Source organism: Pogona vitticeps, chromosome 4, assembly GCF_051106095.1.
Source record: "Pogona vitticeps strain Pit_001003342236 chromosome 4, PviZW2.1, whole genome shotgun sequence".
Classification (NCBI taxonomy): Eukaryota; Metazoa; Chordata; class Lepidosauria; order Squamata; family Agamidae; genus Pogona; species Pogona vitticeps.
In genome coordinates this window covers 203,516,593-203,534,304 of record NC_135786.1, presented here as the reverse complement: position 1 = coordinate 203,534,304, position 17,712 = coordinate 203,516,593, and the positions used below count along the sequence as shown (strand labels likewise).

The following is a 17,712-nucleotide window of genomic DNA, read 5'->3' as shown; positions in this document are numbered from 1 at the left end:
AGAAAGAAGCTATTTCTAAACCATTTTATAACTAATTTTAATACTTTTTAAAATTTATCAAACAACTGCATACACAGATACCCCCATGATGTACTCGCAGACATGTGGAGGAGAGGTTGTTTGGCACATACAGCACCAGAGGCAGAACTACGTACTCTGTGTGCCTGCATTTATTTATTACAATAAGAGATTTTTATACCATCTAAAACTAAAGTAATCCTTAGATTCACAAATGTTTTGCCATCTATGGTTACTGTATTTCCAAAAAAGTCACCAGAATCTATATCACATGCCTGTACCCATGGATTGTGAATATTGCAGCTGCACTCGGTGTCTCAAAGAAGGAAATAAAAATAATTACAAATTAAGTTAGATTATATTTTTGCAGTGATCAGCAAGTAATCATAAAATGATTGCAAGTTGCTTTCAGGCACTCAGACACAGTCCCATTCTCACAGCAAGAGTAGGAGCAGCTTGCAGTAGTTGCAGTGACGATCATATTTTCCCAGCAACAAAATATTGCCATTTGGACACTGAGAGTATCTGATATCCCTGCACTAGAAACACTATCTTAAAGGAGGGCTGCTGAATCCCATTTCATGTCTTTTGAGTTGGAGCCAAAGAATTTCAGGAGGGAAACAAGATTCCTAGGTTCAAAGGCATATCTATCAGACGTGTTCAGTATTAAATTCCAAAACAAAACCTGTGTTTTCAGAGCAATTGTTGTTACCTCTTTTAAATTCCTCCTGACAATCAGAGATGTACTGCTGGTCAATAATCACAGCACCAGTGGAACTGCCCTCTGCTTCTACTGTTCAGCTACTCTGCTGGATCTGTCACAACAGCTAATTAAAAACAACAACTGTTTTTCCTTCGTTTACAGTCTAAGAACACAGTGGTCAAACTAATGCAGCTAATTTCATTTTGTTTTATGAGTAAGTGCAACAATTCAAAATTTGAATGTTGTTTATTATGATAGAGAAAACAATATGAGAAACAAGACAATAGATAATCCATTTTAAAAGGCTGACTATGAGAAAAATGTGCATCCCTATATAGAGCAAAAAGGCCATGATGAATTTTGCATAATTAATAAATCTAGATGAGGAAAAGACCCAGATTTTAAAAAGAACATCGATATGCCTGTATGTGGTTAGAAAGAGCTGATGAACTGAAACATTAAATTGCAGAAGTACATTTAAGTGGGACTGATAAATACCTGGGGCATCACTGCAGTGTACCACCTATATCTGAGCTTCTGAATTTTTTTTTTGTCACCACCAGTAAAATTTCTGTTTAGACCTGGAGAACAAAAGCTGCCTTATTCCTTTGCTGTTTCAGAGTGAATTTGCTGCGTAAGAGAAAGATCTGTTCCAGTTTTCTAAGTTAGGTATTATGGCTTTCCACAAACAGTTTAGCTGACCTACTCAGTGAGCATGTGATGGGGAAGAAAATGTGAAAGAGGCCAGAAAACTTTTATCAAGTGTTGACTGAAATAAATATCTATACAATACAGTATTTATCAGCATGCCTGCTACATTCATACCTATGTTGGAAATCCCATCTGCAGTCAGGTCAGCTTTCAGGATTACCAGAGATGCTCCTACTGCTGTCATATTCAGTTTTCCATTAGCAGAAAGCTGTGGTTTAATTACCTTTACCAGCAGAACAGTCTTAATGGCTTTGACCATTAGCCTTGACAGTCCACTTGAAGTGATCCTCTTCAGGAATGCGCACAGCTGGTGCACTAGTTTTAACTGTGCAAATGCACTACTGGACACAGCCAAATCTAGGAGCACCCCTAGGCTGCACACCTGGGTTTTTAAGGGGACTATCACCCAATACAGCACAGGCTGCATCCCTGTTCAGCCTTTTGTCTGACCAGGAGCACCTCTTTCTTGTCTGGATTATGTTTCAGTTTATTTGTCCTCATCCAGTCTTTTACTGACAGTAGACACTGATCTAGAGCTGAAACAGCTTCCTGAGATTTAGATGGCAAGGAGACATAGAGTTGGAGATAATTTTCCCTGTGAAGTAGTTTAACTGGCAATGATGGTGTAGCATCTATTTTGTCTTGTCTTGTTTTTTTCCTTAGCATGTGGGTTGGCTGTTTGGTTGGCTTGAGCATAATTCATTCTCTTCCTGACTAATCAGAGCATTCTGTTAGACTCAGGCAGAAAAAGACTGAGAAATGTGTACTCTGAGGTGCTTTAGAACTCTTTGTATCTTCTTTTAGATTTCTTCTATTGAGTAGTTTGGATCTTTTAATGATGGTGTTATCATGTTGTGTTACAGGTACACTACAGTGATAGACAAAATGGCAAAGAATGCTTGACCTGTTTGACATTATCTCCTCTGCAAATGACTTTCCATGGTATTGGGAACTCCACTGAAGACAGCCATGACCAGGTATAAACACTTAACTGACTGTTTATTCGTCTCTTCATCTCTAGAGGTTGTGCCTAAGACAGCATTTAGGTATGTCAAACTAGTATTTTAGGTGTCTTCACTCCTACAATGCATGCCTAGATGTTGTTTAAAAGATAGCAGGCAATTCTCACTATTCACTTTCTTGTTCTTCAAAATGAATAATGAAAAGCCAACATTATTTTTTTTATTTTTAAAAGTCATGATTTTTAATGTTTCATTTCATTTCCTTTTATTTCCTATTCATTCCTGATATTTAGTCTGATTTTTTTTACTGTCGTGTAAGCAGAGATACTAGTAGCATTTTCCAACCTCATTATATGTACACGAATGCTGAGCGAAAGTCATTTGTATTTTAGAGCTCTATGACTTGACATCTTATAACACTTTCCTGGTTCTTTGTAGTGGCCTCTGTGAATGCACACAATTGGGTTTCTTCTGCGCCTGCACAGTACGTTCGGAAGATTATAGAGCTTAAAAAGAATAACAATTTAGTCCCCCCCCCAGGGCGCGAGCTCCGCCTCCTCAACCTTCCCCTCAGTTCCTTTTTTTTCCGCCATTGGGTTATGATGTGAGGCACAGTAGAGCTTTGAGGAAAGTGAATATACTAACATTTCTTGACTTTTCTTAACTTTTCTATTGTTTTTCAACCTTTTATTGCTATTAGTTGTCCCCTTACAGATTAGAACCTTCTTTTTCTGTTCTTTTCACTTCCACACACACACACCGGGGTTTTCCCCCCTTTTCTTTATTTATCTCTTCTTTGTCTTATGGCCCCTTGGGGCTTTAAGAGGTGTTCCGTTTGCCTACATAAGGTCCCACTAACAGATGGACACGATAAAGGTCTTTTTTGCCTGGGGGAATCCCATCAAACCCAGTCATGTGCCGCATGCAGAAGCCTCTCTAAGCCAGCAATAAAGATGAAGCTACAGTGCCTAAGATCCATCTTGTACAAGAAGTCCTTGAATCCTGCCATGGAGGTGCAGACTCCTCCCTCATCCAACTCTTCAAGAGTGGAGGTTATCAAAGCTATTCCCAGCCTGACTACCCAATCTCTATCTAGCATGATGTCAATACTTAGCAAACCAAAAGACTCTCAAAAATCTTCTAAACCAGTCCCTGCCAAAAATCAGGCACAGTCTGATGACCCTCTGAAAAAGAAAAAGGACAAGGATAAGTCTAAGAAACAAAAGAAAATTACCAAGCCAACCATCGCATTCCCTCCTCCAGCCCTGCTGCCTATGGAGGAGTCTTCCAGGGAGGAACATGGGCTCAGACAGAGGTAAAGGTAAAGGTTCCCCTTGACAATTTTTGTCCAGTCGTGTTCGACTCTAGGGGGTGGTGCTCATCCCCATTTCCAACTCATAGAGCCAGCGTTTTTGTCCAAAGACAATCTTCCATGGTCACATGGCCAGTGTGAATTAGACACGGAACACTGTTACCTTCCCACCGAGGTGGTCCCTATTTATCTACTTGCATTTGCATGCTTTCGAACCGATAGGTTGGCGGGAGCTGGGACAAGCGATGGGAGCTCACTCCGTCACGTGGATTCGATCTTACAACTGCTTGGTCTTCTGACCCTGCAGCACAGGCTTCTGCAGTTTAGCCCGCAGCGCCACCACGTCCCTCTAGACAGAGAGGAACGTATAATATCTTCAGCCCAGGCACCTCTGGACGTATTCAGTATGTCTCCAAGCTCAAGCTGATCTGAGGCTGATGTACCTTCCAGCCCGGCCGTGGCCCATCTTAGCCCTTGATCCTCAGGGCAGGCAGACATTGACATTGAGTCTGATCAGGAGTCTGCACAAGGCACTCCAGGAAAAAGAATGGAGAAGCGTAGACATACCTCTCCATACCAACCTCTCAGGCATGAGGAACAATACTACCAAGCCGAAGAGCCATCGCATTATGGCTACCACTATTTTGATTGATATCATCCTTACCCATACCATGGCTATGGTTACCCAGAAGAATACAGGGGACCCAGATATCCCCCACCAGTTTGGTATTCTCCTGTGGCTCCGCCGCATGGAATTCCTTGACACTGAGTGGACGCCCCTACATATCCAGCCAGACCTCCTCAAAAATGGACGGTATCGACAGATATCACCATACAAGCAAAATGCGCTAGACACTATGGCAGTCAACACAACTACGATCTATTCCGGTCCCTGGGGGCATGATACCGAGCCTGTCTCGGCATTTACGCAGTTGGATGTCGACCCCTTGCCCAGGGCACATAAAAAGGGACTACACCGTTCACCCTCGATGGCCTCTATGTCCTCCCATGATGACAGACCATCTTCATCGGGCATATCTGAAATCCCATACCCTCAAACAGATACTTTAGATAGCTACCCTCCGTCACCATGGAGGCAGTGACAGATTTCACTTTCTTGGGCTCCATGATCACTGCAGACGGTGACAGCAGCCCCGAAATTAAAAGACGCCTGCTTCTTGGGAGGAAAGTGATGACAAACCTAGAAAGCATCTTAAAAAGCAGAGACCTCACCTTACTGACAAAGGTCAGCATAGTCAAAGCTATGGTTTTCCCTGTAGTGATGTATGGAAGTGAGAGCTGGACCATAAAGAAAGCTGACTGCAGAAGAATTGATGCTTTTGAATTGTGGTGTTGGAGAAGGATCTTGAGAGTCCCCTGAACTGCAAGGAGAACAAACTTATCCATTCTAAAGGAAATCAACCCTGAGTGCTCACTGGAAGGACAGATTCTGCAGCTGAGGCTCCAGTACTTTGGCCATCTCATGAGAAGAGAAGACTCCCTGGAAAAGACCCTGATGTTGGGAAAGTGTGAAGGCAGGAGGAGAAGGGGACAACAGAGGATGAGATGATTGGACAGTGTCATCGACGCGACCAACATGAATTTAACCCAACTCCAGGAGGCAGTGGAAGACAGCAGGGCCTGGCGTGCTCTGGTCCATGGGGTCACGAAGAGTCGGACACGACTAAACGACTAAACCAAATTAGCCTGGCCTCTGGCTTGGTTACCTTTTGGTTTGGTTGCCCAGCCAATTATGGAAGCTAGTAGAATAACAACTAAACTAACAGATGACTTGATAGCTTTTATGTATGGTAGGCAGAGGGCATATTTTTGTCATGGGCCAAATAAATGAGGGCTGAGATGCAGAGCGTAACCCACTGTTTGTTTATGTGGTGTTTATTTGTGTGAGCGTGTCTCCTTACTGCAGTTAATAGGTTCCTTTGGGATACCATGGGATGCATTTTTCCCCATATCTGTGGGTGATGGGAAAGTTGAAAACAGCACAACTTTGAGAAAAGCAAATCCAAGTTTTTAAGAACTTAGAAACTAAAGCAAGTAAAAAAGCAGAAGAATTTGAAGTACTTATTAAAAACAAAGGTGAACAATGAACATATATTTAAATGTAGCAGTAGCAGTGAACCAGAGATGCTGTAAAGAGAGTCTTAGTGGAGTTAGAGATAGGAATAAAATGTTCATTGGATACTCAAGACTGAAAAAAATTGAGCAGTAACAAACATCTAAAGATCTATGTTAAACAAAAGAAATGACATTTTAAGCACAGTAAGTACATCATAAAATAATAGCTAATTAGATCCAAATAACATACACCTGCGGATTTTAAGAACTTATATGTGAAATTGAAAACTAACAAATCTAACAAAAAATGTTCATTGACTAAAATTGTAGCAAACTCAGGACAATTACAAGTTTGCAGGGCAGTGTTCCCCAAAATACACTCCTGACACATTTTTCCATACATTAGTTCCAAGTTAATTCATCCTGACAGTGTCTGAAGTGGCAGTGACTAGTTGGAAAGACATGTTGCGGATGTTAGCTTAATAAAAATAGCTCTTTTTTTGCGGGGAGGGACTTCAAAACTGTTTGGATACTTAGATTCTGTCAATCCATTAGCTGTGTTGTAGCAAATCAGACTTCTGGTCTCTCTAGATTATATCACAGTTCTTCATTGAACAGTATACCAAAATGTAAAATCCTAAAGTCAAGATCTCATCATTTTATTCAGAAGCCCTCTCCTTTTCTTTCATATTTGAAGGAAGTAGCAAAGTACTGTCCACTTACCTCTTTGTTAGGTGATGTACGAATGGCTGAGAGAAATATTATAAATCCTTTTAAAAATCTATTTCTGTGTTATTGGAATATTCTGTCCTTCAAAGCATTCCCTCAAGAATTTGTCTATTTTACTCTCAATCCTTTTATTTATTTATTTATTTATTTATTTATTTATTTATTTATTTATTTATTTATTTATTTATTTATTTATTTATTTATTTATTTATTTATTTATTTATTTATTTATTTAACTTATATGCCGCCCACACTACCCGAAGGTCTCTGGGCGGCTTACAGCATTTTTACATACAACACTGAGCTGGATTGCTCATGCAACCCTGCTACTTTTTCTCCCACCGGCAGTTGGGAGTTAAAAAGGTTCTTCCTTCCTATTCCACTTTATCTGTGGAAAACTGTGTGGCCATTTCAGCAATCCTGGAAGCTATAAAAGTGGTACTGCAACTGTAGAAATGGCCATAGGGCATCTGTTCAGATCAAGCTTTCTGTATACAACCTCATACACAGAGTGAGAGCACTAGCCAGTTGCGTTTGTGAGCAATTCCGTGTTTTTCCATATTAGATTATTATTCCTTCTGGGGATGAAACAACTCAAATCAGTCAATCTGTATAGTTTAAAGAGTTACACATAAGCAATAGTTCAGTAGAGAGTTGCCCTGTTTTGGCTGGAATTATGATAATAGGAATAAATATAAGTCATTTGCCTGCGTCCGTTGCTAATCTCTACAAAAGCTCATAACCACAATATATTTGTTCATCTTAAAGTGGTATAAATCGCTACTTTGGAAATAGGTAGTTCTAGTATCTTCCGAAATTTGTTTTAAAGCTGACTCAAAAATGAGCCATTAAGCCTTTAAATTAACTCCAATGTTGAAAAATTGAACAGCTAACAAGATAGGATTTTACGCAACTGATGCCTATAGCCAGTCTTGGTTGGATCAGCTCTTGCATGTCGCTTTTGTGATAATGAAGTGGTTTTCGTGTTTTGTTTGAAATGGTACACCGTTATGGTTTGGGCAAGTAATCAGACCATATAGTAAAACTTTTCAGCCCTGAAGACTTGCAGAGCAATTCTACTTGCCTTAATTTGTGAAGATCACTTTTCCTCCTATCACATGTAAGGGCCCCTCAGATTATGGAATGTCTGGTATTTAGGCCTCTGTTGTCCTTTGCAAGGCCAGCTTGGACAACTTGGTCATACTTTATCACAATGGAACTGCTCTTTCTTGAACTTCTGGCATAAATGGTAAGCCTGGAACAGATAATTCTTGGTGATCCTGTGGAGAAAATGAAAGCTACCACTTTATTCAAGACCTTTTGGCCATTTGATGTTCTTATCTTTGTGTTAAAAAAACATACTTGGAAGTTTTGTTCTTGGTCCTTTGTATCATATATAGACAGTACTTGTAAATTAGCAGTCTTGGATAAAGGCAAAAGATCTGGAAAGTTCATATGCAGGTATGAAAGGCAGCTTGGCTGTATCTTTCACAATCTACAGGGTCAGGAATTTGCATGTTTACTCATGGTCTAATGTGATATTTACCACCAGCAGTGCCCCACAGCATTTTGCATAGGGTAAAATGGCTTGTCTGTGTGCAAAATAATAAATGACACATATGTGATGAAAGAAACATTAATATTCCAAAACTAGGGAAATAACACTGCTCTCCTTGGGCAAAGTGCCTCTCATTGTAAATTTTGATTTAGACTATTAAGTCTGTGGGATGCTCTGTTAGGAAATCTCTTATTTAGCAGAGTAAATTGCAAAGGACTCTTATGACTCTTTAAATTCATCTTAATTGTTTTATTTTCTGCAGCAATAAAGCATAGAGAAGTTTAAGCTTAAACAAAAGTAATTGGGTTTATTTAGAAAAACATTTTTTAAAAAATATGATTTTAAACTAGATAGAAGATCATGTCTTAAGGCCTGAGCACATTGCTATTGTTAAATCACTAAAGCAATCCAGAGTAAAGGCTGCTCAATGTTTAGGGGGTTTCAGAGTATGAAAATATTAGGCAAGAATAATGCTTTTATTCTGATTTCCAGCTGATGGATAACTTGAGAACTGTGTTCTGTCCTCTTGAAGGGTTATATCACAGATCCATTGCTGTCAGGAACCCTGGATGTAATAACACAGATCAAGAAGGGTAAACACAACATGTTGTAATTTCATCTTGACAGCTTTTATCCAATCCAAACAATATTATCTAATAAGATCAGAGAAAATAATCAAGGAGCTAAGATTTAGCTTGAGCCAGATGTTCAAACTGATTTCAGAAAAGGGAGAAAAGACACTAGAGATCATATTGCAAATATATATTGGTTACTGGTGCATGCCAAAGAACTTCAGAAGAAAATCAATCTGTGCTTTATAGATGAAAGCAAAGCTTTTGACTGTATAGAGTGTAAAAAGCTGTGGATTGCAAAAAGCTCAGAGGAAGGGGTGTGCAGTTGATTGTCCTGATGCTTAATCTGGCTGTTTGGTTTCTCCAGTGTAGAGCTCCGAAAACTCCTCTTTGCATTGGATCGCTTATATTATATTACTCCTGTTGTGTTTTGGTGTCCGGTCTTTTGGGTGTATGAGTCTCTGCCTTAGTGTGTTTGTGGGTTTGAAGTGCATAGGTATGTGGTGTTTGCCAGAAATCCTTTTGAGCTTTTCAGATACACCCACCATGTGAGGAATTATCAGGTTCTACCGTTGGCTCTGGGTCTCAGACTGTTCCATTGTCCTCCTGGGTCGGGACACTGCCTTGTCAGAACCATTTTGGATATCCACAGGCCTAAAGGGCTGTCTTCAGATGTCCATCTCCCTTCTTATTGGCTTCTGTGGAGGTGCGGATGTTTCTTGTTCTGTGGTTTAGTGTCTTGATGACCTCTGATTTGTGTTGCAATGAGTGATGAGAGTCAAACCGCAGGTATTGATCAGCATGTGTAGGTTTTCTGTTGATTTCTATTCCTAAGCTGCCATTGGATCTTATGATGACTGGACAGTCCAGGAAAGCCAGCCAGTTGTCTTCAGTGTCTTCCGTGGTGAACTTGGTATTTGGTTCCACTGCATTTATGTGGTATGTGATAGTCTGTACTTTCTGAATATTGATCTTCACCCAGTTGTTGTCCACATACCTAAACCAATAGGCGGAGTCATCTCCTGGAAGGTGTTTAGTGCCTTCTATTCCACTTCTTTCATGTATAAATTGGCAACAATGGGTGATGTCGGGGAACCCCTGGCACAGCCATGTTTCTGTTTGTAAAAGTCACCTTTGTAGGTGAAGCTGCTTCTGGTGGAGAGGTCTTCTTCCAGTCTCCTTTTTACAGTTGTTGGGGATACACAAGGAAGGAGCCCCCCTCAGACCCAGCAGCAGCATAAACTCAGTAACATACAACATTGCTAAATACCTGGCCACCATCTTAGCACTAGTGGTCGGATACTTGGACCACCACATTCACAGTTCAGAGGCATTTGCATCCAAGGTCAGGAAACTGAAACTAAATACTGATGAAACCATGGTATCCTTAGATGTCATGTCTCTCTTCACCAGCATTCCTACCCACGATGCCCTAATAAGTGTAAAAATGAGACTCATCATAGGCATCCTTCAGTCTCGAGAGACTATGGTAACGTGCTCTGTATGGAGGACTTGGAACAGCGTCTAGTGTTTCAACGCTGTATGCGAAGCTGGAGTGTCCTCTCCAGGGCACAAAGCCTGGGTAAAATAATACGGAGGATAGGCTGTTACCCATGCAGCAAATCCCCCCTCTCCACATTGCTGAAATAGTCCAATGGAAAGGCAAGAGCCAATACAAGTGGTTCCAGCAATGTCGCAGGAGTTGATAGAACTACACGAACTGCCTCCGGGATTCCAGCTCTGGATTTTGCCTTGAGGTTAACTCCTGAAGCCTTTTTCCATTAGTGGATATAGCCATTGGCAATACAGTATGGATTCTGAAAAATGATGTGTAGAAATTTATATTTAATTAATGAGGAGTGCAAGTTTATGCATGGCTGTGACCCGTATATAAGCTGTGCTAACACTTTTCCTAAGACTTTGATCACTGAGGCTAAGTATGAGCCCCTCCTAAGAAAATATATCTGAGGATGGTGGTGATGGTTCTTTAGGCGTACTTAATAACATGGGAAATCTGAATGGTCCTGAATCTGGTAGTTCAGAATGCTGGAATCTATTTGTATACCTTGACCTGTTCAATATCATGCTGCCAATTTGCTTCCTGTGCTTAGTAATCCTCTTAGCAAAAAGCAGAATTTTGCTTATTTTGCATTTTATTGTGATCTGCACCTCAATGGGGTGTAGGGTAAAGACACAAAGATCTTGCCTAAGTCCTGCTTCAGAGGAGGAGAGCACAATTCTGCATTTGATAAAACAGGTTATCAGTCTGTTTTCTGGTTAAGGTGAATGAAACCCACAACTCAGCAGAAAACAGACCAAAGAATTGATATAAAACTGAATGGTAAGGGAATCAGAATACAGTGGTGCCCCGCATAGTGATGATAATCCGTTCCGGAAAAATCATCGCTATGTGGATTCGTCGCTATACGGAACAAAAAAGCCCATAGGAATGCATTAAAACACATTTAATGCGTTCCTATGGGCTGTAAACTCACCGTTATGCGAAAATCCTCCATACGGCCGCCATTTTCGCTGCCCAGTAAGCGAGGAATGGGTGCGAAAACACTGCGGGTGGCCATTTTAATTACCCAGCGGCCATTTTAGAACCACCGATCAGCTGTTCCAAAAACATCGCTATGCGAAAATCGTTAGCGGAACAGCTTACTGATCATCGCAAAGCGATTTTTACTACCTAAATCATTGCAATGCGATCGCTTTTGCGATTGCAAAAAAGCCATCGCTATGCGGATTCGTCGTTAAACAGGGCGCCCATTATGCGGGGCACCACTGTACATTTCTATTTCATACTCCTACTGACTGGGACCTTACCTGACAGATGGCTGTGGATTGCAGCTTGTTCTCAGAAACATATGATTGTGCAGTGTTCAAGTAAGTATAAGTAATCTATAATCCAGAAACCTTAAATTTTGTCCATATCTATCCCAAGGGATGTTAACAAATGATAATTTATAATTTACAAAGGTGGCATAAAGTATCCCATAGACCCTGGAAGTGTGTTTTTCTGTCAACTGATATTAAATAATTGGTTAAATCGGTTAAATGGCCATTCCGAGCAACGTCTTGCTGTTCCATTAGGATATTTCCCTGATCTAGCCAGTCCCAAAATTTCTAGCAGAAATGTCTGGCATTGAACTCTAAGCAATCTAATAGGCAGTTTAGTAAGAGATTTCAGACTTTGCTTCATTTTTATATAATGGAAAGTTAGTGGTCAGGCTTCATCACAAGAAGTTTGCACTGCCAACACTGCCAACACTGGGGTCCACCAGTCTGAATTAAGTTTAAACAGCTCTGTGTCAGTCCCAGGGTCTCTTTAGCTTTAATTGGCCTATCAGCCTTTTGACAGCTATTATCATAACTTGAGGCCAGTAAGGGAGATCTTATAAACCAAAGTCCAGGGAGTCAACTGAGTCTGCCCAGGCTGAGTAAAGTGCACAGAAATCAGTACCGCAGGAAATGCCAGATACAAGGCAAGTCATTCTAGGAGTATCTGCTGGACGTTCGCCTGCTACAATGTGCCAAAAAAATGAAGAATCAGTGACTTGAATCAGCTGAGCCCAGGCTTCTCTTAATGGCTCCCTCTTATTCTTCTTGATTAGCATTTTGTATTGTTGTTCATGCTGTTGCAATGCAGGAGCTAATCTAGCATTGCTCAGCCTCTATTGTTTGAATTGAGATACAAAGTACTGTAGTTCAGCACTGTCACACAACCATGATCAAACTAGAGTTTTGAGTTACATTTAACAGGGAAAAGACTGGTAGAGTGAAACAGTTCTAGTGTAGTTGTTTGACAATTTTCTGTACAGTATTTAGAATTTTTGCATCTCTGTTCCCACCATTCTTTCAACTTCAGTCCAGCACTAAGTGTGTGTATCTGCTGGCCAAAGTCTTCTCTATACTTAGCTTAGCCAAGGACTTTTCTTCAGTGTAGTCTATCAACCTGCTTATGTATTTAGATGTACTTGTCACCTACCCATAATTACCACCATTAAGGAATTCAGTTTTCACTTTCCAGTGACTGTTAAACAACCCCTTAATGGCCACTGTGCATTATGTCTCACCATTATGTCTCTTTTGGTTTTGGTACAATAATGTTTATTTTATATTGTTCAATATTAAGTAAGTATGAGTAATTGCAATCCATGGAAGAAACCTCATGTTCTCCTAAGGGATGTTTGCTTACTTGTTTGTCATATTGTTTCAAGAATTATAGTTGTACTAACCATATTTTGGAGGGAAAATATGATTAAAAATAGATTAAAATAATGAAAGGATCTTTATATAGATATATACCTTTACTGAATGAGACTCATTGCTTGTTGAGGTCTTGAATCTTGAATATGCCAAATTCCAGTCCAGCACTCTAACCATTACACTGATGGGTGTTCATGAACTTATCCAATCTTCTGCTTTTTAAGTGCTTCCTGAGCGCAGGCACAACAATTCGTGGTGAGAAAGGGAGCATGAAGAAGGTGTAAAGCCATTTGGATTCTGACCTATTATTATTAATTATTATTAATTCTTTGAGATAAAATGCTATAGCAAGTATGCATTAATTATAGTAATTAAAAATCTGCCACACTGTTTTAAAAATGTATTTGAATATTACTGTCAGAAAAATTGTTCTAAAAATGAAACAGAAATGTGAGTGTATAAGTTCCTACTAGGTTCTTCCGGTAGGATAAATCAGAATTAGCCTTGGCCTCTTCTCCGTTTCCTCATCTTTTATGAACATAAAAATGTGGTTTAAAAAAGAAAAGAAAAATCCTCAGTCCTTAAAAAGTTCTGCCAGAACATGTTCTATTGTTAAAGCATAAATATAAAATCCTCAAAGGAACACCCCTTTCAGTCATAGAGGGCAACAAGATTACATATCTTTAGGTTCTCCAGTGGTGCATTAACTAAGCAAAAAAGACAACTTCAGTTATTTGGGAAGCTTTATTGGACAAGGAATCTTTGAAGACTTCACACAAAAGATTCTCCTATGTTTAGACTTTATAATGTAAACAACTAATTTAATGCATCACTAATGATCTACAATAGATGCCATCTTACAACATGACCGTGAGTAAGAAACTGATGTAATCTGAGAGATATTTCAAAGTAATTAATTTGGGAATAGGAAAAGAACATCTATTGTATAAACTTCTCTCTGTTCCCTGCACCCCCTTTAAAAATAAGGACACAATTAGAAACCATAATAATGTCACATTTACCAAATAAAGTTAACAAGCCATCATTGCACTTGGTTTCTGAAATATAAACAGCAGAAGTGGGGCAGTCGTTGAAGTTTTTGTTTAAAAATTCTTCTCCTTATTGAAATTCTTTTTCTGAAATGAAGACTACACTCTTTTATTAACATGGCTTTCAGATTATTCCAGCGTATATTCTTTTTCATTTTTAATCGTGCAACATCTTTTCTAACAATATCTGTAACTTTCACACAGATGCTGATCAATCACTTTATGTGACTGATTATTGTTTGTTACTGCATTAAAACTTATAATAACTTTTTAAACAGTTCTTCTCTTTTTTTTCTTGGCACCTGCTGATGTATTTAAGTTTTACTCTGCTGTTTGTTGTTCTCCATATATTTCATTGCTGTGTTTCCACTGTTCTTAAATGCGGTGGTCTCTTTGTGTGTTCAGAAATGTGGACTTCAGAATCCTCATTTTTATTCTCTCTTAAAAAAAACACTAAGCTTTTAAAAACATTTTGAAGTAACTACTTGAGTCATATAGGCTACAGTTTGTGGAATTTGTTGAATAAGAGACTTGGTTGCCTGCGTTTTATTCTGCCTACTGCTTTTCCACCTCACAACATATTTTGAGACCAGTTAACCGCTGGCTATACTTCCTTTACTTGGGCTTATACCATGCTGTCAACTAACAAATCTTTTAATTACACCTACATAACTGCTCCCCACCACCACCATTTTGGACCTTTATTTTCTTTTCAATTCTCCTTTGCGTGTTCCTCATATCTTGGGGTGAAGCTTCTCCTCTTCAAACTGTAGAAATGGACTGCTATTGTCTCCCATTCCCATTTGTCACCTACCAACATCTGCAATCAGTGTACACACTTATAAAGCTTATCCCATGATTATGCAGTTGTATGGCATTATTTTTCTTAAGATTCTCTACAATCATAAGTAATGTAGTTAAAACAGAGTTGAAGCACAATGCGTTTAACCAATGAGCTCAGCTAGACGGATCCTGAATCTCTAATTTATCTCCATTTCACTGATGATTGTCTATTTTATAGGAGTTATAAAGCCTTTCTCAGGAGATTTAGGATGCTATTAGCAACAGATCTTTTAGGGCAGAAATTGGATAGATTTACATGTTCAGAAAAATTGCAGGTATGATCTGTATACTAAAAACACACTGATGCATAAAAGCTGTAAGAAGGCAGGAAGCACAAATCAAATATATTCGATAACATCTTTGGGTTTACTGCCTTTTCCCACAGCTTTTATGTATCTCTGTGTTTTTAGTATACAGATCATAGCTGCAATTTTTCTAAGCATGTAAATGTAATCAGTGTCTACCCTAAAGATCCGTTGCTAATAGCATCCTAAATCTCTTGACAAAGAATGTAAGATAGAAAGATTGATAGATAAGATAAATGTGTACTTTTTAATGAACAAACCCAAGTGTTAAAACTGTTTAAAAGTAGGCCTTTAAAAAGTCACAGGAAGATCTTTGTCATATTGTGATTTTTACTGTTTTTAACTTCAATGTAGTGTTAAATACCTTTCCTCTTTTGTGAGAATGAACACCTTTAGATTCAGTTTTGAGAGTTACATTGTTGCTCTTCTTGTTTGCTTTTGGTACTATACCTCCATGTACAGTATAAGGGCACCACAACCAATATCATAAACAGTCATTTTGACACTCAAGGCAAGCAGCACTGTCTCTCATCCCCTATGCCTAGAGGCACAGGGTGAACCCCACAATAGAAAAAGAGACAGACAGTGTGCTGCCCCTCCCAAAAGAAATATATGCTTACACACACACACACACACACACACACACACACACACAGAGAGAGAGAGAGAGAGAGAGAGAGAGAGAGAGAGAGAGATTGAATAGGCCCAGGAAATGCTGCCATTTGTTTTCTACTCACCAGTAGATTCATCTCTAAATTTCAGTCCTCTCAAAATTTTTGTGCCCTTGGGCAAAGCTCTACTTGCTCCTCTCTTGTTACAGCCGTAACTATACCTCCAAGTAATATTGCTTTACAAATAAAGAGTAGCTTTTCTAAGAATTTTCTAAGAATTGTAAGCTAGACTAGAAACATATTTTCCATTTTGTTATTCAGGTAAGATATGCATAACTGCCCTTACATTCAGACATTTCACTCCTCAGTTTCATTTGTATAAAGGAGTTGCTCTTCAAAAACAGAAGTTCCAATTCATAGGTCTTTAACCTAGTCTACTGTTAGAAATGTCTACAGTAAGCTTACTTTTAATGCACAGAAGTCTTTTGCCCTCGTTTGATTTATTTCCCAAAGATTTTATTTCATGACTGCAACTGTTGGTGTATTCCTGTTGCATATATTGTTTTTGTCAACTGAAGATTTTTATTACTGTGTTATAACATGCTTGTGGAAGTTTTATGGGAGATATTTCATATCTCAGAGACTGTAAATTGCATCAGGATAAGGATGACTTAAGCCCAAACCCTTTTCAAGACTATGCTGTCCCTCATGTCTATAGCTTACAAACTGTTTCTTTCAGAAGATTCTCATTGATTTTTTGTGGTCTTTTTCTGTAATGCAGGTTAAGGATTTCATGAATGAGTATTATATACTGATCTACAGGGAAGGAGCCAGTATCTTTTGTTGTTTGCCTTATCTCTCAAATGGTTCCACCAAAAATATTAATAGGCCCTGAATATGAAAGTTCAAGTCATTCATGTGAAATTTGTTTAATTTTCTTCTGCCCATATTACATGGTTAAGGAAATACTGCTGAAACTCTCACCATTTCATGACAAAGAATGAAGAACTTTTCTGCGGATGGTAGATACACCAGGCATGTAAACAGACTGCTGTGGTATTCTCAGTGCTTTTTTGTTTGCTGTATCCTAAATGAGCACTTTGGATGTTTGTTATACTGCATATACAATTAGGAGACAAGAAAATACCTTATGGGAATCCCTGATTGTATAACCAATCATCTGTTTTACTAATTCAGGTTAAAGCACATGCAACACTCTGATGATACAGATAATATTTAAACAAGTCTGTACTGAGGTCACATGTCATAAGTTTTTAAACTCAGGGTGACAAGTGCTTCTATTACACTTTCATGTTGTCCAGCAGCATGGAAGAAATTTTGATGTACAGCTGGAATGATCAAACTGAACTAATTCTGCTTCTAGCTCTGCTTGACATGACGCTCAGAGGCAATTGGAAATTATTAAACTCTACAATGTGTTTCCTGGTTTTAACTTCCTCTGGGATTATTTATAAATCTGTGATAGAAAAGAATTTATGATCTGAAGACATGACAGTAAAATTTGAGAGCCTTCATTTGTTCTGCATTTCTCCTTTAGTTGATTTACAAATTAAAATGTTCCGTTTCTAAAAAGATACATAGCCCTTTTGCACAAGTATTCAGCCATAACACTTTATGAAGTAGAAGAACTCAAATGATTCTAAACATTTCCCCAGAGGTTCAGAATCCCCTGCAGCATTTCTGCAGGGCCAACGTAGGCTGAGGAAGGGAGTAAGACTGAAAATTGCATTGATACCCAAGGATGACATTAGATTTAGGCCTTTAATTTTACATAGAATATTTGAAAGTTAGTAGTGCTTTGCATCCATTTTTTTTAAAAAATATGGAAAGTAGTATTTGTATCTTTTGAACTTTCACAAGTTACTTTTGTAAACCTAGCTTCACCTGTGGGGGGAATAGTTATTCTCCGTAGGGAAAACATGCACAAGATTTTAATGTAATATTTACTAATAGATAACATTATATTGTTCAGCATAAGATAATTTTGTAATAAAATATCATTTACTCTTAAGGTTTGTATATGTTAAAAT

The 17,712-nt window shown here is 38.8% G+C and overlaps 1 protein-coding gene across 7 annotated transcripts in view; it reads left to right on the top strand.

The window, feature by feature from the left end:
* STAU2 (staufen double-stranded RNA binding protein 2) overlaps positions 1–17,712 on the top strand; it is a 200,551-nt gene that overhangs the window by 126,754 nt on the left and 56,085 nt on the right. For all 7 annotated transcript variants that reach the window (XM_072999042.2, XM_072999043.2, XM_020812817.3 and 4 more), the window contains one exon: positions 2,296–2,409. In XM_072999042.2, coding sequence (XP_072855143.2) covers positions 2,296–2,409 — 114 coding nt within the window. The remainder of the gene's footprint in view (positions 1–2,295; positions 2,410–17,712) is intronic.